The sequence below is a fragment of the Chelonia mydas genome, chromosome 21 (genome assembly GCF_015237465.2).
Source record: "Chelonia mydas isolate rCheMyd1 chromosome 21, rCheMyd1.pri.v2, whole genome shotgun sequence".
NCBI lineage: Eukaryota > Metazoa > Chordata > Testudines > Cheloniidae > Chelonia > Chelonia mydas.
The window spans coordinates 10,765,382-10,785,400 of NC_051261.2; the positions used below are offsets into that span (position 1 = coordinate 10,765,382).

At 52.4% G+C, this 20,019-nt stretch overlaps 1 protein-coding gene across 2 annotated transcripts in view; it reads left to right on the top strand.

The window, feature by feature from the left end:
• The window catches only part of PACSIN1 (protein kinase C and casein kinase substrate in neurons 1), a 57,488-nt gene extending 37,481 nt beyond the window's left edge, over positions 1 to 20,007 (top strand). For both annotated transcript variants that reach the window (XM_007063502.4, XM_037885049.2), the window contains exons 2-10: positions 6,660 to 6,789; positions 7,833 to 7,989; positions 8,725 to 8,960; positions 9,811 to 9,966; positions 10,683 to 10,858; positions 11,334 to 11,454; positions 11,606 to 11,730; positions 12,172 to 12,365; positions 13,015 to 20,007. In XM_007063502.4, the coding sequence (XP_007063564.2) occupies positions 6,727 to 6,789; positions 7,833 to 7,989; positions 8,725 to 8,960; positions 9,811 to 9,966; positions 10,683 to 10,858; positions 11,334 to 11,454; positions 11,606 to 11,730; positions 12,172 to 12,365; positions 13,015 to 13,124 (1,338 nt within the window). In that variant the 5' untranslated portion in view covers positions 6,660 to 6,726 and the 3' untranslated portion in view covers positions 13,125 to 20,007. The remainder of the gene's footprint in view (positions 1 to 6,659; positions 6,790 to 7,832; positions 7,990 to 8,724; positions 8,961 to 9,810; positions 9,967 to 10,682; positions 10,859 to 11,333; positions 11,455 to 11,605; positions 11,731 to 12,171; positions 12,366 to 13,014) is intronic.
• Positions 20,008 to 20,019: the final 12 nt, after the last annotated feature.

The window sequence follows — 20,019 nt, forward strand, 5'->3', positions numbered from 1 at the left end:
TATCGGACAGGACGTGAAGAGTGGGGGTACATCTGAACAGCACCTGGCACATTGTGGGTGTTACTGTAATGCAGACAATAATTAGTCATAAAAGAATACTGTCTCCAGGAGGATTTTAAGGAAGCAGACCATAGCTACTTGTTTATGAGGCAGGGTGGCCAGTACACCAGAGTTAACCCACCCCTATATTTCTTGAACAGGTTCTCTTTTAAAAAGAAGCTCAGTAGGGATCTATGTGGAGTGCAGAGGATTGCATGTCTCTTGCATTCATTTCACTTCATTACCCGATAGGTAACCCTAAACACAACTGCAGTGAAGTTGTAAACGCACCCGCACTATAAGCCAGTGGGTTAACTTGCCAGCCCCTGCACAGAGAACACTTTCCACCCACAGGATTCCAGTCCCTTTCCTTCAGGGCTTTGGTTTCAGTTCTTCAAAAGAAAACTAGTTAACACAAGTCCAACAGATCAGTCACGTCCTTTCCTTCTCCTTGACCCCAGGTCTTCTGGCATGCTTGCGTCACCTGACAGTGCCGGCATACTCCTGGCTCGGTTTGCATTGGTACCTTGTTCTCACTCCCCCCTAGCACTGGGCTACAATGTGCCCGGGTCTAAACCACGGGGATACCACCATTCTTCCCTCCCTGGCACTGCTAACTACTGCAGCATGGCAAAGGCAGAATTTCACGAGGGTCTCAGCGTTCCTACATTCGCCCCTTTGACACAGCGCATTCTCTGTGGCTGGCAGAGAGAAACTTGACTCCCAGGCAGAGGTGTCACTAAAGCGGTTTCATTTTCTCCCCTTGATGTGTTTTAACCCCAGTGCAATATGTGTAAAATTGGCTTGATAATGCTCAACCCTTTTCAGCTGCTCATCTTGTTGCCTTGCTGATCTCTTAGGATCTGGGGGAACTTGATAAGGGAGCGAGTGTTCTACATGGGGCTGGGAGTGCAGGCCCGGTGCGGGGCGAGGGAGAAGGTGTGTGTGTGGGCGGGGGAGGTTTAGCACAAAAAACAACAGACAGTAACATGCACAACAAACAGCAGGGAATGTGTGTGTGTGCATAGCACCACCACAAAACAGAGCAAGATGCAACAATATATTCAGCAGCAAACAGCAGTGTCTGTGTGTAGCCCCACAACAAAACAATTGACAGCAATAGTGTGTGTGCGCACGTGTGTGCATAGCACCACAACAAAACAACAGACTAATATACACAACAAAGTGTACATGTGTGTGTGTCTGTCTGTAAAGCCCTACACTGAAACAGCTGACAGCAGTGGACAGTAACACACGGCAGCAGACGTCAGGGAGTATGTGTGTGTGTGTGTAGACAACAGTGTTGGTCTGAGCGCACACACTTGTGGGTAGAATGTACATTTGCGTGAATGCGTATTTCAATGTACATTTGGGGACGTGAGCATGCAGGTCGTGTTTGTGTGTATGCATGTATGTGCGTACCTTGCAGTGACATGATATTTGGTTTTGTGGGGGTGCATTTGCACAACTGAGTGTGTTACTGAGAGTGTGGTGCTCTGGTGTTATGCAGATATTGCTCTGTCTGCATGTTGTCTGTGTGCATGTGTCTCTCTGTGTTGCTGTATGTTTTGTGCATGGGCGTGTTGCTCTGTATGCGTATGTGTGCATTGCTCTGTGTATTGCTGTCCACTGCTGTGCGTGTTGCTGTTTGCTACAGTGTATATCTGTGTGTTGTGTGTGCTTTGTGTGTATGCTGTATGTTGCTGTGGGCTTTGTGTTACATTGTGTATGTGCATACATACATCCATCCCTCGGACTGCATGTGAGGGACAGAGTCAGGCATTTATTTATAGCCAGCCCTAAAACACGGGGCAGGATTGGTGGGTTCCTTGGTTATATCACTAAATCCCTTCAAGGCTCTGTTAATTCCATTGCACTGAGCCCTACAACTCCGCCTCTTAACGATGAGCTCAGGCACTCGCTCCAGCGACCCTTGCAGCACAGAGGGCTGCGGCTGGCAATGGTCCCCGCTGCTGCACCATCCAGTGGAAAAGCCCCCTCGGCTCCTGTTCCCAAGTTGCTGTCTCTCTCACAGGACAACCAGGGTATAGCACTGAACCCTGCACAGCGAGATAGGCCCTGGTCACTGCTGGGCTGGATTGCTGTAGGTTGCACCCTTGCGAGCACTCCGGCCTCCCTTAGCGCCCAGTGCGGCAGTCTGTGCGTTATGGCACCAGAAGCCACACCGGCTGCCCGTTCCCTTCCAGCTGCTCATTTACACTCCTAAAGCCCTAAAAGGTATGGCTCATGGGTTCCTCAGGGACCCCTTTCTCTGCCAGGCATTCAGGGTAATGCCCCAATGGTTTAATCGCAAGGGGCCAGAGGAGAGGGCATATTTGGGGAGGGCTCCTTGGCTGGAGAATTTACTTTAGGCTTCAGTTTGCCAGAATCTGAGTTTGCGGGGCTCCAGGTCAAGTTACAAGGCCTGTTTGTTCCCCCTGGCTTTTCTGGAGGAGGGATGAGAAGCTGGAGGTGGGGAGGGTGGGAAAGAGCCAGGAGTCATTGGGGGAATTTGTTATTGGATTCGCACGCTTGATCTGAAATGTCGCTGAAATTTTTTTTACACTGTCCATGTGGCTAGAGGGCTGGATGGACGCACATAAAATAGCACAGAATGTCGCTCTTTTCCATCCCTCGATCTCAAAGCGCTGCACAATGGAGAGTCCAGATCACAGTCTTCGTTTTATAGACAGGGAACCCAAAGCATAGAGAGGGGAAGCGATTTATCCAAGGTCAGCCAGTGAGCAGTGATGAAAGTAGACTGCAGCTCACCCCACTAGCCCCAAGAGTCCCCTACTCTCCCCACTAGAGCACACTCCCTCCTAGAGACCTGGGAGAGGAACCCTGGAATCTTGAGTAACAGCCCTATTCCGTTTCCGGCTCAGCCTTTGCCAGAGTCAAACTAACGGCCGGAGACATTCATCTGATAAATTCTGTTGCATATCCTGTAAGTACCTGTGGTGGGGTTTCCAGCCTTCACAGAGAGCTTCCCATGCCAGAGTGCTGCAGACAATCCAGGAGCAAGATTACTCGCTGTTAGTAATTAACTCCCCTGAGACACTTCGCCTGCCCCTGAGGCTGGCTTCGAGAGGTGAGGGGTTACAGTCACCTGGAGGAGATAATCCATCAGCTAATTGGGAAGGTCAGCATGCTAAGAACAAACTAACAAGAGTTGATGCTGCATCCACAAACAGCAGGGCTTTCCGGTCAGTGCTGCCAGGGGGAGGCTTTGGTGAGACAAGACCCTGAGCTCCCTGACTAGTTTGGAGAGAGTGCAGGCAAAACAACTGCCAGCTGTCAAGCAGCAAAATTTGGGTCCAGATCTGTCCCTTCAGTGCCCAGAGTTCTGGGACTTTGCTTTGGCCCTCTAGAAAACTGGGATCTGGGTCCAGATTTCAAACCGCAGGTGTCTCAGACCCAGGGGTTGGGTTCAGCCCCAGCTTCGATGCTTTCATTATAGTTGATGAGGTTTTCAGGGGATTCGATGAAAAAGTTTCCTAAAAAACAGTTTGCCTGAGAAGCAAAAGATCCTGGAATCTTCTCTAAGGCTGCATCTCCGGCCAGGGAGAGCCCTGAAGGCGCTGCGTGCCTCACCTTCTCCATCCTCTCTAGCTCAGACCTGTAAAGGCTAGTTGTCCTCCTCTGTGCTGTATAAACTGTATCAACACTATTTTAGAGGGAGCTCGCTGCCACTCCACTCCCAGTTTCTCCCAGCAGGAGGCACCGTAGAGAACAGGTACAAGAGAGCTGACCATAGGCAAGTTCGCAGCCTCTCCAGTTCCACCTTCCACTTGGAAGCACCTGGTGCAGATGAGCGTTCTGCTGGGCACTAGCTTGGCCTTCCCTGGCCAGAGCTGCCTCCCTGCCTTGTTCTGATGCCAGCTCTTCCCTCCTTTAGCAAAGCGGCAAAGGGTTAAGTGGCTTGGCTGGCTTACATGACTCTCTGGGGATGCTGTTTTTCAGAAGATCAGAGGGGATTAGGTTGAAATATCAGGAGGAGAATTTCCTGTTGCTTGACTCCCCCTGTCCCCCACCCTCCCCAACAACCACCGCAACCCAGCTTCCTATCCCCCTCCACCCCCACCCCATGTGCCACTCAGTCCAGCAGGGATGTGCAGCAGGGCATGAAGAAATCTGGGTAAGGGGACGATTCTTCTGCTAAGCAGTCCATGGGTTATTTCCTCCTCGTTGCCCGGAGCCTTGCGTGGGCTGTTCATAGTTCATTCGGGATCTGCGACGGGGACGTCTTTCCAGATAGTAAACCCTGTGGAATGGAGCAGGACTGCTCTTGGGGGTAGAGATTTAAATACGGTACAGAGGGTGGCATGGAGTGGTTATAATGGATGGAGGGGACGCACATAACCTAGTGCTGCTGGTATCTGAGTGTACTGGAGGACAGAGGGAGCTGTTGGGGGTCGGCATTATCCCGCCCCTGCTGAGACGAAGAAGCCTCCAGCCACTTCCGATGTTATTCTCCCTCTGTTTTAATGCAGCCAGGATCTGAATGCAGAAGGGAAGGGTGGCGCAGCTGGGACCAAGGGAGGCCAGGCTCCCGAGGCGCCTTATCCCAGCCCATCCCCTCTGCAGTGGTTTCGAGTACAGACACCTCCCATTGTAGAAGTTATTGACTTGAATAACATTGCTCGACCGCTCACGTGACCCGAGACTGTGACAGTAGCAGCAAGATGCCAAGCTGCCCAGCTCTTGCTCTCTGCATGTGATAGACTTACACGCAGGGCTGCAAGGGGGCTGAGCTGGCCCTGAACTGGTCCCAAGGGCAGGGCAGGGTCTTGCTTCTGGACCAGTGTCAGAGAAGCCAAGAAATGGATGGACATATAGATTCCTCTCCCATGCCAGGAGAGGAGCCTTTTAATACAGGAGTGTGGTCTAAAAGGGCCTGTCTCTATGGCTGTATGATGAAGCTAGCCTAGGGCACACCCCAGTGTACATGGGCTGCACCAGTGTAATATGGAACTTGTACCAGTCCAACTTACTTATGGTTTATTTTAGTCCAGTATGTAAAGGGTTATTTACTTCACAATATACACACATGAGGACTATGCTAGATTCTCTGGGAGCTACTGCATTCCCATGGCTTTCAAAGACTTGGGAACTTGCAAAATAGGTCACATTGTTGCAACCAGCGTTCTAGCCTTCACCTGCTAGTCTAATTAAATTTGAGTATGGCTGACTCTGAAGCTAGAGATGCGCAAAGAAATGGTTTTTCTGACCTGTTCAGAGGAGAGAGCTGGCTGCTGAGCCGGTCAAGCAGCTGTTTTGATCTCTGTCAGTCCATGCATGCCTTGTCTTTGCTTTAATAAATGCGGAGTGGTTTTGGGGTACAAAAATCCAAGTGAGTGCTTTTCAATTCTTCAGTACCTAGCTGCTGGGTTCAGGGCTGTCCTAGGAAAAGATGGTGTAGTAAAGATGAGTATTTTTAGGATCATGAATTCAGCATTCCAAAGCTCATTGTTGGCCCTGGCTGAATTGGGGACTTATAGCCTACCTGGCAAAACTCCCTTTTCCTTTTCAACTGGATGCAGTGCTTTTCATTCCCCTCTCCCCCTGCACCCTCCCCCACCCCTGCAAACCCAAAGTTTTCTGCAGGGTTGCTCTAGTCTGTTAAGTGGTTGTTACATTCCTCCCCCCCCCACCCCAGAAATGGCCACTTTTTATGTACAGAACAGCCTCCCTGACTGATCTGTAGGGGCATTATTCTCTTCTCTTTCAAATCCCTGTAAGTCTTGATACCTGTGAGAAACCAGCCAATAAATGATGGCTGGCAGGGCAGGCAGGATTAGCTGGCACTGTGTTTCTTCATTTATTTCTAAAAATGACAAATGTATTCTTAAAAATTGGTCTTTACTTGATTTGGTCCTTCTCTCCCATCCTTCATATGTCACTTGGCTTCTCAGATTGTAAACTGTTTGGGGGAGGGACCATAACTTTGCTTTGTGTAAAGCATCTAGTACATCTAGGCAGTGTGGCCTAGTGGATATAGCATTGGACTAGGACTTGGATTCTATTCCTGGCTGTCTGTGTGACCTTTGGCAAGTCACTTTCCCACTCTGTGCCTCAGTTTGCCCATCTGTAAAATGGGGTAATGCTCATGACCTCCTCTGTAAAGCTCTTTGAGATCTACTGACAAAAAGTGCCATATAGGAGCTGAGTATTATTACAACAGGAACACGACCTCAGTGGGGTTTCTGTGGGTTACTGTAATCTAATTATTGCATGATGATAATTTCACTTGTGGGTAAAATGGGTGATATGGGGTGTAGTTTGGAAAAGCGGAGTTGGGCTTTTCCCGCTAAACTCGTTTTTTATGGAAAAATGGATTTTTAATCCAATTTTTGTGTGTGTCTGGAAAAGTTGAGTTTCACTAGAAATTTTCAGGAAAAAAACCTGAACATTTTTACCTAAGACCAAATATTTTACAGCGTTGGTTTATTTATTTATTTTTTAAAAGGTGGAGATCAATTTTCTGTTGTTTTATTTACTGGGAAATTTTCAGCGGGGGCTCCCTATAATGGGCTTTGGCAATGCCTGGCAGCAGCTGGCAGGGCTGGGCTCTGAATGATGCATTCTTCCCCTCTGAACCCTGTCCTTCCTCCAACCAGTGCATGAGGTCTGGTGCTTCCCGGAGAGCGGCCGAGCGTGTGCATTAAACCCTGAGGAACGGGAACCATGTCGGGCTCCTACGATGAGTCTGCAGCGGCTGCGGAGGAAATAACCGACAGCTTCTGGGAGGTGAGTTCCCCCACCGAGGCCCCCTGAGAGACATTGAGCAAGCAGGGAGGAGCAACAGATTGTACCTGTTGCCTCCCCTGGTGCCTGGGTGGGCTCTGCTGGTGGAATAGTCAGGTGCTCCCACAGCCCTGGAGGGTGGCATCTCTGCTCGCTAGGGTTTGCTCTGCACTCTTTTCTGAGCAAACTCACCGCTAGAGGGCGCCATCGACCTCCTCAAGCAACCACGTTTTCAAACCGAGGTGGCAAAACCATACCAACGGGAAGCTCCCCCTGCTGGCTGGGCCCAGCAGAGACCCTCATGCCCCCCGCCTGACCACCCCTGCAAGAGGCTGAGCTCCCCATGATCGTCAGAGCCAGGGACAACCGCCGGCGGCTTGACGGCTCGCTGGAACCCGGTCTCCTGCCCCAGGCGGCGCGAGCTATCGCGGAGCATCGAATGCCGGCTGCGTTGGAATTGCAGCTGCAGTCACTGCGCTCTCAGGGCCTGAGCAGCAGAAGCCCTGCGTGTGGTCCCGGTTCAGCATCCAGCTCGGGGCTCGGCCACCGCCGCAGGGTGCCTCGGAAGCTCAGCGACCTTGCACGGGGGAGTGAGTTATGGAGAGAATGCGGTGTTCTCTCTTTCTTTCTTTTGAATGTGACCCTCTGAAACGCAGCCTGGCAGGGCACGGGCCTCTCCTCTCTGGAGAGCAGCGTTTCAGTCCTGTCGCAAGTCACGCGTGAAGGGAAATCACCTGGTTTTGGCCTAATCCCATCCAGCCACAGCGCGAGACAACGGGGGGGAGGGGGGGAGGGCTACTGGGAAGCAACGTGAATTAAAATAGACCAGCTTCAGTCTCCAACCTCTCACCCGCCCCCTCCTCTCCTGAGCCAGTCTAGCACCACTCACTCCAGAAATGGCTGATTTCACCCCCAGCCCTCTCCACCCACCCCCCGGTTCAGTTCGGCCTGGGGCCGGCGCTCACCGTTCCCTCCTGTCTCCAGAGCGGGCAGGGCTTGGCCACAGCCGGCTGCTGTTCCCAGCCAGCTGTCCATCTCTCCGGCAGGTGGGGAACTACAAGCGGACGGTGAAGCGGATTGACGACGGGCACCGGCTCTGCAATGACCTGATGAACTGCATCCACGAGCGGGCCAAGATCGAGAAGGCTTATGCCCAGCAGCTGACCGACTGGTCCAAGAGGTGGAAGCAGCTGATCGAGAAAGGTATCGCGGCTCTGCCTCTGTCCCCAGCCCTTCATGGTGTGGGGGCACTGCAGCATTCCTCCCACCAGGGAGAAACTCCAGAATGGGAACGGAGCTCATACATTTACCCCCTGCAAATTCTTTAGATCTATATTTTGATGTCCTCTAATAACTAGAGCAAGTTGGCTGGTGGTGCATGCCCCACTGCCCTTTTCTGGATGGAATCAAAACTGCTTGATTGTGTGGCATAGGTCCCGCACTGCTAATGGAGATTCTCCTCTAGCTCATGCAGCAGGGGCCTGGTTTTTTTGGAGCTGGAGGATCTCAATTCTCTCCCCGCCCTCTGTTGCTGTGAAGTCCCACCAGGTAACAGCTGTGGGCTTGCTGCCTGGCCCCGAATTAGCATCCAATTCAGCAGGCTGTCCAGATTCAAAGAATCAACTTGTTTGGTTTTAACCCCATCAGTCTCCCAGTCAGAAATATGCCAGTCAGGGGTATTTCAGACCTCACAAGGGGCAGCAGCATGGCCTATGGGTTAGAACTAGGGACAAGGAAACAGGACTCCTGGATTCCATTCCTGACTCGACCCCTGACTTGCTGCACTTCCTTGAACAAATCACCACCCCTCCACCTGCTCTGTGCCTCAGTTTCCCCAGCCATGAAATGGGCACTTTGCGGGACTCATGGACAGGAGCCACTAGAGAAGGGCTGGGCATTGCCATGACATAGATTACTTACCTCAGCCCCGTCCCACAGGCCCGCAGTACGGCAGCTTGGAGAGGGCGTGGGGAGCCATGATGACGGAGGCGGACAAGGTGAGCGAGCTGCATCAGGACGTGAAGAACAGCCTGCTGAACGAGGACTTTGAGAAGGTGAAGAACTGGCAGAAGGACCTCTACCACAAGCAGATCATGGGAGGCTTCAAGGAGGCCAAGGAGGCAGACGACGGCTTCCGGAAAGCACAGAAACCCTGGGCCAAGAAAATGAAGGAGGTAGGAGGCGGGACAGGGTGGAGCGGGCCTGCTGACGGAGAGGTGAACCACTGAGAGCCTGATGAGGTCAGGGAGGAAAGAGCCCACCTACTATACCCACAGGGCCGCTGGGATGGGGGCCAGGTGCCCAAGCCACTCACACAGGCACCAGAGCATGTGGCGGGGCGGGGGAGAAGGTGCAGCTGTATGGCCAGAGGTATTGGTTGTACCTTGGGAGCAGTTAGGAGGAAGATGCCTGGTGTAACCACAGAGGCACCAGTCACAGCTTGCAGGGGTGCGGGGCGCATAGTGTCCAGGGGATCCCCATCTCTGGTGGGGCACCAGGACTGGTACCTGTTGTGCCATTGGGAGAACCAGTCATTCCTCAAAGGGCGGTAGACAGGTGCCTGTTTTGCCCGTGGAGTTCCCCATTCAGCACCTCTTGCACTGTTCCTGAGAAGCTGGCCAAGTTCCCAAGGGCTGAACGTAGGAAGCAGGAACAGGATCAGGGGACCCTCTTTTTGTTCGGTGTCTGTGCAGCGCCTAGCACAGGGGGGTCCCGGCCCAGGACTGGGGCTCCTAGGTGCTACTGCAGTACACACGATAATAATTTGTACCTGCCCGTTCTTCGGCCACCGACCCCAGAGGAACTCAGTTCCGAACACGCCATTGCACTTGGGCGAAGGTGGAATGAGACAAAACCATGCCCAAGTCTCCATTCGCAGGGTTGGGGAGAGACAGCACAAAGGCAGGGTGGAAGCCCAATTAGAGCACAGAGATGTTTAGGGGAAGGGATAAGGGTTACGGGTAGAACATCTGCAAACATCTGCCCTGGGTTCCTTCCCTCCCCCACCCCGCCTCCTGTCAACAGGTGGAGACGGCGAAGAAAGCTTACCACCTGGCGTGCAAAGAGGAGAAGCTGGCCATGACCCGGGAAGCCAACAGCAAGGCGGAGCAGTCCATCACTGCAGACCAGCAGAAGAAGCTCCAGGACAAGGTGGAAAAGTGCAAGCAAGATGTGCAAAAGGTGCGAGCTGCTGCCCTTGAGGGAAGGGGGAGGGGGGCCAGACACACGCCCAGCTCCCTGCGGGTCCATGGTGACTCATGCTGGCAGAGCAGCCTGCGGGAAACTTGCCTCGCTGCCAGGGCTCTGTGGCTACATAGTTCCAGCCTCCAGGGCAGCCAGGACACATTGCACTGGCACTTAGAACCAGGAGAGACTGGAGAACCCGCCTGGAACCCCACTCTCTGTCTCCTCCAGGAAGAGGCCTTACCAGGTTATCAGAGGCTACTGGCCTTTTTTGTCCTTGAAAGAGGGGCTCTGGCGATACAGCTGCTTCTCCCATCTCCCCTTCCACAAAGGATCTCAGCCCCTGAGCCAACCCCAAACAACAGGTGCAGCTGGTGGGGCTGCGGGTGCAGCGGAAGCAACAGTTAGGGGAGAGAAGGCCCGCTCCCCTGCTGGCACAAAGCAGCATCACTTCAATGGAGTCAGACCCCCACCCGGTGTAAATGAGTGTCTCTCCAGGAGAGTCAGGTCCCCAGGTAGCATAAATCACAGCTCCATTGACGTCAGGGCTTCAGCTGATTTGTCCCAGCTGACTGTCTAGGTTCCCTGCCCTCACAGAAAAGGAGATGGGTTCATCACAAGCTGGACACGGGGTGGGGAGAGGCTCTGCCAGGGACCAGGAAAGGAGCTCTGGGGGCCTGGGCTTTAGCCTTGGCCCCGGGTTGTGCCCGCAGACCCAAGAGAAGTACGAGAAGGTGCTGGAGGAGCTGAACAAGTGCACCCCGCAGTACATGGAGAGCATGGAGCAGGTGTTTGAGCAGTGCCAGCAGTTCGAGGAGAAGAGGCTCATTTTCCTGAAGGAGGTGCTGCTGGACATCAAGCGGCACCTGAACCTGGCTGAGAGCAGCAGGTAACCACGTCCACGGGGGTAGTGGGGAGAGCGAGGGCAGCAGCGTATAGGAACTAGAGGGGTCTCCAGTGATTTGACTGGCCGGGCTGCCATGAACCAGGCCCCAGAGGATGCTGGATGAGGTACAGTCAGACCCAGTCACGCTAAGGGCAGATGGAGGGCACAGGGCTGGAAGCAGTGACTCCAGCCACATCTAGGGATATCCCTGGATCAATGGCCAGGCCAGGCGGATTTGTGCAGTGGCCTGGCTCCCTCCTGTGGCCAGCAGGAGGAATGCCAGTTCTGAGTTCGCTTGGGAGTCCCACTTGCCCCGTAGTTCTGATCCGTCCTCCCATAACCGCCCCCGACCGCTGCCTTCTCTGCCAGTAAGCGTCCACAGTCCTTCCCCGGCTCAGCTCGAAGGAGCTTCTGTCGTCCGTGAGCGCAGGGGGCACCCGGGGCTCCTCACTTCTGCTTTGCTTGTGACCTCCCTCAGCTACACCACCGTCTACCGCGAGCTGGAGCAAACCATCCGCATGGCGGACGCGCAGGAGGACCTCAGGTGGTTCCGCGGCACCAGCGGCCCGGGGATGCCTATGAACTGGCCCCAGTTTGAGGTGAGGCTCCCACCTGCCCCGTTCCGGCTGCCGTAAATGGGGAGGGGACGGGGAGGGGTTTGCACTGGGCATGGGGAGGGGACCGTGGTGGGCAGGTGGGTGAAGAGAGCCTGGCAGGCGCACAGGGGCCCATGTTGCTTTGTGTCTCCAGGAGTGGAACCTGGACATCACGCACACGATAACAAGGCGAGAGAAGATTAAGAAGAACGAAGGGGTGACCCTGACCAACGCCACTGCAGTGAGCGAGTCAGCAGCAGTGGCCGGGGACCGCGGCAGGTGACAGCACCCAAGCTGCGAGAGGGGGCCCTCCTATTTCCAGTCCACAGGGAGGGATGGGGAGGGCTGCAGAGACACAGTGGAGGTGGGGGGGAGGGGGAAGCAGGGAACATACATCTGTTATTCTTTGTTTAGAAGCCCTCTCATACAATTTATTTCCACTGCGGGCGGTTCCTGGGGGATACGCCGCGATACAGCCGAGGGTCTTTGGTGCCAGCCCTGTAACGTCTGGCTCTGGGGCAGCGATCTGAGTGCCAGTGTGACTCCGCCCCTTGTCAGGTGAAATCCAGCTGTTGAGGCCCTAGCTCTCTCTGTGTCCGGGGAAGGCCCTGGCAGCTTACATTCCCTCTTCTGCTGGGACCCACACGCTCCTGCCCCCTACGTCCGGGCCTCCCTCCCTCCCTCTCTTCACAGCACTTTCTACCTGCTTTGCGTTCCCAGCGTGAGCAGCTACGAGCGCAGCCAGCCCTACACTACTGAGTGGTCGGACGACGAGGGCGGCAACTCCCTCAGCGCCAGCGAGGCCAATGGCAGTACCAACCCCTTTGAGGAGGAGCCGGCGGGGAAAGGCATGCGTGTGCGGGCCCTATATGACTACGACGGGCAGGAGCAGGATGAGCTGAGCTTCAAAGCGGGTATGGCATGGGGCACGCCCAGCAGCTGGCACTAGCACCCTGGCACAGCAGAGGTTAGGGCAGGGGGTGGGGGTGGGAAGCTGGCCCTTTTAAGAGACTTCTGCCCAGCCAGGGGTCTGGGGCTACATAAGAGGGTTGTTGTTGTTTTGTGAAAGTTTGAGTTAACGCAGTGGTGCCATGTCTGAATTATCCAAGCCCCCCAATGTTTACCTTGAACATAGAGGACAGGGGGGAAGTTTTTGGCTCCTCACACACTTATATAACACAAACAAGGCATGGCTGGTTTGGTTCCAGCTTTGCAGAAACCCCTCCCTCATGGCCTGAGCCTGGAACACGTCCATCCAGTGGGAGTCACTTTGGGAACGGTATGAGTTAACTAGGGTAGTACAGAAAAGAAGTTGGGATACAACACACAGATCCATAGAATCCACTTTTTCAATCTCTGTTACATGTCCCCTTGCGGTAGCTGGATAAGTACCTTCCACTGCTATCAGCCAGTGGAGTTACTCCTTCAGCTCAAGTGGTAGAGAGCCAGACTGGAAATTCAAGTTTCAGGCCCCTCTAACCATCCATGGTATGTGCATTGAGGGTAAGAGGGCCACAGATGGCGGACTGGCAGTGAATTCTTTATTTCTGCTTTTTGCCTCAGGCGACGAATTAACCAAATTAGGTGAAGAAGATGAACAAGGATGGTGCAAAGGGCGTCTAGACAATGGGCAACTCGGCCTTTACCCAGCCAACTATGTGGAGTCAATCTAGCCTCGTGGTGTTCTCGTCTTTGCTGTCAGAAAATAAACAAACCCTCCGTCGTCGTCATTTCTCTGCATCAGCCAACCAGCCATCTTGCCGTCTGGTCACTCACTCTGCACCGTTAGAGATTCAAGCATATTTTCCAACCAAGCTTTTATTTTTTTAAGAGCCGTCTCTGAAGAGTATTTTGCCTACTGGCTTTTCTTCCTCTTCTTCTTTTAAGATAATGTGAAGCGAAAGGTCGACGTTGTCCGTCTTTTTTTTTTTTCAAAGCAAAAAGCCAATACCTCAAGATTTTAAAGCCCAACCAATGAGAACATTTCCAGGGCTTCTGATTGGTTGGTTTTTAAGGCTATTGTAATCATAAGCCGCCTTCCCATTGGCTGGAACTGTTCTGAAACTCATGGCGCGTCAACTGCTGGGACCGGTCAAATTTGCCCTATTGGAACATAACCAAATTAAAATGGGAGAATGGAATTTATCCCCTTTTATTTATGTACAGATTTTTATACTCACCCTCCCTATTCATTGTCTCTCCAGTTTCTCCGTCCTTGGGGAAGGAAGGGGGGAGGGAATCTCCCTACCTATCCCTTGCCCTCTCCCATTCATCCCAAACCACGTCCATGGACTGTACATCTCCCATCCAGCTGACCACCCTGAGTCTTGGAGTTGGGCAAGGATTAGCGCTTACTGATGTCTTGCAAGGAGGAATGGTTGCCTGTAAATTAAAGGAAGATTCCTCATCCCAGTGAAAGCTTTGGGGACCTCACCCCGCCCCCCCCCCCCTTTTTTTTTTTTTTTTTTTTTTTTTTTTTTTTTAAGAGTATGGTCTTCCCCTCTTCCTCCTCCAATCAGACATCACTATGGTGTGGTCACTGGTATCCTATTGTCATCCTGGACTCAGCAAAGGCTTCCTTCCAATGCTCTTCAGTAACATCGCATCACTTCCTCAGTCCAGGTTCCCAGCAAGGCTGTACAAGTTCTCCGGTCTGAGACAGGAATGCCTCTGCGTCTGGCAAAACCTGGGCACGCTGGAGCAAAGGCACCCGTGGACCCTGAACCACAATGCAGACTCCTGCTCCCTCTTCAGGGGATGCTTGGTACGCTGCTGTGATGTGGAGAGCAGTGTAGGCCTGTGAAAGCTAATGGAGGCCTGCACTCTGGGAGGGAGTGAGCGAACCAGGCCTTGAAATGCATCACCTCTTCCATTAGATTCTTTGGAGATTTGCACCGCGGCTTCACCGCTGTTGAAAACCTCTTCGTAACAGTGACAGGAGCTGGGGTGATACAGGGTGCCAGGCTGGGATGAATCTTAGGCCTGGATCAAGACCTCCTTCCTAGGAAAGCAATCTCACCAGGGACCATCAGAGGGACTATTTTTCTGACATTGAACTAAGGTGGGACCACACTTCACTGTCCCGTTCTTTGCACTGGAATGTGGTGGAGATTTATATTTATTCCAACCCAATGTGGATGAGTGCAGGAGATTCCCTTTATATGTGCAGGCTCTCTCCCCCAGCCAGCGGATGGATGGTGCAGGGGGCATGGAGAGGAGTCGTCTGGCATTCTGACTGGGTGCGTAGCGTGGGAGATGCTCCAGGCCACCGCCCTGCATAGGACGCATGTGGAAGAGTCACAGATGAGACGCATTTAGTAAATGAAGCCTGCACTAGTGTCAGACAGAAGAGGGCCCCTCCTTTAGGTGGTGGCAACAAGGCTAAGAAGAACTCATCTGGATAGCTTTGCGCACCTGGTATGGGCTCTGGACGCAGCTTCCAAGAGGAGAGACCGTGGAACTGGATTGGTGCGTTTGGAATGGATTCCAAGCCTGGAGCCCAACCAGTGTAATGGTGGGGATAGGTGCTGAAGCTGCAACACAGAGGAAAGACAGCTATAAAGCAAGCTGCTGTGTCCCTTCCCCAGTGAGAATAGGTGTCCTCCAGTCCCATTCATGGCCCTGAGTCCTGTTGTGAGCTCCCTGGAGGGACTGTGAATAGGATTCCCCAGTAGCTGCTCTGCACCTTCCTCGTGAAAGGCATATTCACCCCATAGGCCATGCTGATCACACATGACCTGTCCCCTGACTTCCAAGCCAGCCTGCACTTCTGTTTGCCAGCAGTCTAGGTGTGGGTGCTCCAGCACGCAATTCACCCCTGTGCAACTCCATTGACCTCAGTGAGCTTAAGCGGGGGTGGATTGGACCCTGAGACTTTCCCGAGCCACGATAATAGCAACGGGGTATTCTGCATCAGCTGGAAACATGGCAGAACCAGGCACTCGGCCCCGAGAGAAGGAAGTAAAGCGTGTAGGGCCCAATTCCAATCTCAGTTTCACTGGTGTAAATCTGGAGTGACTCTGCCAGGGTCCCAGAGGTTTTACTCTGGATTTAGATCAGCATCAAGCCTAAAGGCAATGGTTTGGGAACCAAAGAGTAAATGCCAAATGGAAGAGAACATCAAAGCAAAATCTGCCTGGAGTGAAACAACCAGGGTCTCCTCGCTGAGAATAAAAGAGGATGGGGAGGGATTGGTGTTTACTCTGATCCATGGAGGAAACGGGCCATTACATTGCTGTAGCTCTTGCAGAAGGAGCTGACCTTGCCACGCCCAGCTCTCCAAGTGCTAACCACGCCTGGGGAATGCCTGTGGCCTCTTCCATCAGTGGCAGGTGGAAGGTCCCCACAAGGGCACAAAGGTGGCATCCCAGGGCTATGAAAGAACAATCCCTTAGTCAAACGCTACATGGAGCTGTGGTATCTCAGTTTTTTAACCCCCCACAAGCCAGGATAGCAAAGTGAGGACCGTGGGAGAAAGGGACACTTGCTTCTGCTTCAATCAGATCGGGGATGTGAATACTGGCTGGCATCCCATAGCAAATAGAACATCTTCCTTAGAACATCTTCCTTGGAAGGTCAAGTTTCCCCTGGAACAAAGGGATGGCCATTCACCAGTGGCTTTGGTCTGAAGACTGAGATAACACTGACGGCCGTAGTCTGTGGGAGAGGTCACCAGAAGGCTAAACCACCACACAGCTACTCATGTTGTCACCAGTATCTGTTGCACTAGACACGCTCCTGAGCCTATAACCCTACGTCCAAACAACGCAGGTCTGAGCTCCATCTGTACTGATTATTTCATAGCCCTGGGATGCTTTGTAAGTGGGGCCTTCCAGAAAGCCCGCCCTGGAAGGAGCAGCTTTCCTGATCACAATGGGAGGGTGTTGCTCCTTAGGCTCACAACATAACCCAACCCAAAATCTTCCCAGGAGACAAGCTGGCAAAAGCAAGCCTAGTTGTCAAAGCTGTTTCCTCCTGCTGGCAATGAAGTTGAGTCACTTCTCATCCAACCACATATTTCCTTTCCTAATCCCTGGGTGAGCCTCAGGCTGGTTTCATCAATGTCGAATGCAAAGACGAGCCATTCAGGAGATTCCTAGCCAGAATTTAGCAAGACATCATCTCCCCGGCCTCCCGCCCACTCAGGACAAAAAGATATTGACTGGTAGACTTTTGTGCTAGAGACTTATATAACAACTCCCATGGGGCAGGTCTTGAGAAGCCTCTTCCTGCCCTGAGTGTAAGTGAATGGCGCTAAACACTCCATTGGTATTCAGCCTCCACCTGGCTCTTTTTCATCCTGGCCCTGCCCCTTGCAACGTAGCTTCCTTTGCTTGTTTGTGCAGGATTATCTTTTTCCTGCGGAGAGTGGGAAAGCTCAGCATGAAATAACCCATTGTGAGCCCTTGGCAGATGGTTTTCCTCCATTGAGCTTCAATGGCTTCTTCCAGCCGACATCTCAGCTGGGCTCACCCTGGCCTTCCAGCCACTTGTCCTACAACGTGGGCAGCTGGCCTTGAACCACTGCACCAGCTGGATGCCTCCATTGCCCCTACCTGGCAAGAGCAGCCTTTCATGAGTCACAGCTGACCCTTGGCTCACCCTGCCTGCCCCATTTCCAGCAGACTCCACCTCCTCTCAGCATTTGGCTACAGTGCTCCTCAAACAGCCTCCACCGGGGCAGCTTGTGTCTTGGAGGTGCAGAAAAACTACAGAGAACACTTTAAAAAGCAGATTCAAATTCCATATGGCCCACGGGGGCATATGGGTAACAGGTTATTTCCCATTCCTCACCCTCACCCCTTGAGCAGTTCAAGGAGAAAAGCTCCCCCTGATTTTTCCACAGGAAGCCGAAGATCATTGCTTATTTATCCACCACCATCTTCAAATCCATCAGCCGCCTCCCCTCCACACCCTCCTCCTCAATCTGTTTAGTTCATGAATTATTGACTCCAGTGACCAAGAGTTCTTCCTGCCCGAATAAATGTGCTGCATACAGGATAACATAGACAAGACTTCTCCAATCTTCAGCTCTGTTTCTTCCATTAGTTAACAACAACAAAAGTCAAGGAAATGCTGTCGTCTCAGCACTGCACCTGTTTTTTGTACATTGTGCAATTTAAAAAAGATCTATCGAAATATATATATATATATATATTGTGATTGTATTACTGTGCATACGACAAAAACAACAAAAAGAGTAACTGAGCTATGTAATTGTTATATGGATTTAAAACTTCCTTTGATTCTTGTGCTCCAATACCTCCTGGTGTAGATGTAACTGTCACCTTTACCAGATGAGCATTACTTTTGGGTTTGGTTTGTAGCAGGCAGTGGGTGTAGGGAGTAAGAGCAGGGATATTTCTCAATCGCCAGCATGGTGGGGGAAGGAGGGCACTTGGTGCTGTGCCTTCCCCCCCACATCCTGCACAGGAAGTTCGATGCCTTCCTCTCCCCCATGCCTTCCACCTCCCCCCGTTGCACGCCGAGTTATCGCTGCACCTGAAGGAGGCATAACAGCAGCTGGGCAGGCCCTGTTGTGTTCCTCCAGAGAAGCTCAAGAACCAGGGGGCCTGGTTTTCAGAAGCCTTGAGCGCTTGCTGACTTCATCTGGAGTTGTGGGGGCTCAGTCCCTCTGACCACCAGGACCTGAGTGTTCTCAAAACACATCCCTACAAGGTGCTGAGAAGCTGAGCCTGTTGCAGGAGCAGGCCAGAGCTCAGGAAACAGGTGGAAAAGGCCCTTTGCAATGAAGACCAACTCTGTTATCGCTCCTCGTAGGAGATGGGCCAGGACCTCCACCATGAAGCCTTTGTTAACGGGGAGGAGGGAGTGGATCAAATCCCTGATGCTGCCTCAAGGGCTTTGCTTCCAAGTCAGATCCAAAGCCAGATGCAGGGGAGGGGGTCTAAAGTTTTGCTGTCAGGACGAAGCCAAGATCCTTGCAAGATTTTGAGTCTCTCCAGATCGAGTTGTGGGGGTGTGTTTGCCTCCCGCCGAGGCTGCGATCATGCAGCATTGGATTTTAGCATTGTCCAACCCGAGGCCCAAGTTCCAATTCAAACCCAAGCCTGAAAGGGCAGGGGAAACCCAATCCTCATAGCCACCCCCTTGGCCCATCTCCCCTCCTGATGTTCGGTTCCAGGAATGTTTGGCAGGGCCTTTTCCGCACTGCAGCTCCAGGTCAGAGGAACTTTGAGTTTGGAATGGCAGGAGAGGGACACTCAGGCTTTATTTAGTTTTTGCCAAGCTTAGAACAGCTCTAACACAGTGACTCCAGGGCCTTGGTCCAACTGGGACAGAAGAAACAGCCCTTAGGTCAAGTGGGTGAAAGTTTTCACCGTAGATAAAGAGATGGGAGTTGGCCATGTCCCACATGGAAGGCATTGGAACTTTCCTCTGCTTTAGGGCGCCGGGGATGGGAAACATGGAACTGAGTGTAAGGTGCAAAGGAGAAATCTCTTTTGTTGCTCCAGTGAAGTCAGCAGAGCCACATCCAAGAGGAATTTGGCCCATTCTCTTTAGAAAGACACGTGACCTGTCTCCCAAGCCAGCCAGCAATAACCAGAGATGTACACTTCTTCTCTCAGTAAAGGTCCTTTGAAGGAGAGTTTCCCCTGATGCCGAGACTCCCTAAGGAGCAAGCAAGATCCAACCCAAACACTAGGGTAAATCACAACGTAAGAGTGCAGTCCTGCAAGATCCTGAGCGCTCTGAATTCAGACCAGGCTTGGCCGGAGTTTGGAAGCCCCTCTGCAGGAGTGGTCCCTACATTATCCAATAGCTTCCCGGAGTAGGTTGTAACCTAATAGAAGTGAGCTGAGTCACTTTTAGGACAGGCTCTCAAGCACAGTTTAAGAATATTTAATCCATCACATGGAGCAAGTCCTCTACTTCCTCCCCTTGACTGCTCCACTGAATGGTGTTAGCTCCTAAATCCATTGCCTTCTCAGTGGGCAGCCTCCGGTCACCCAATCCATCACGGAGGCTCGGAAAGAGTTTCACAGTGGGCAAACACACCGCTCCCAGGAGAATAATTCTATATTTAGATGGAGGGTTGTGGGATGGGCAGAGCACGCAGGGCAAAGCCTTTACCCTGGCAAAAGAACATCACAAGCACTCCACCCTCCGCCTTTCCCCACAGGGCCGAACCACCGCCAGAAAGTAGTGGGGTTAAGAGAAGGCAAACCTGACCTATGAGGCTTTAAAATTGGAGGCTACCCTTTATGGCCGAGGGAAACTTCAAGGGCTCATATAGAAGGGCACAGAGTTTCCAGTGGTTGAGATAACGCCACTGTCTGTCTATCTAGCTCTAGACATATCTCTCGAGGGAGAGGACAGAAGTGGGGGCATGGCCTTTGCTTAACGTTTCCCATTAGAGCCCTGGGGGTTTGGGGGGCAATCTTGAGGCTGTAATTAACAGTGTTACTGTGAGCAAAGCTACACTAGGAGAAGGAGAGTGTGTATCCGGTACGCAAGGCTGCCTATTCCATAAAGGAAAAAAAACAGATAATACTTTAAAAATACAGTAATAAAGAAAAAGGATTATTTTATTCATGCACCGTGTGT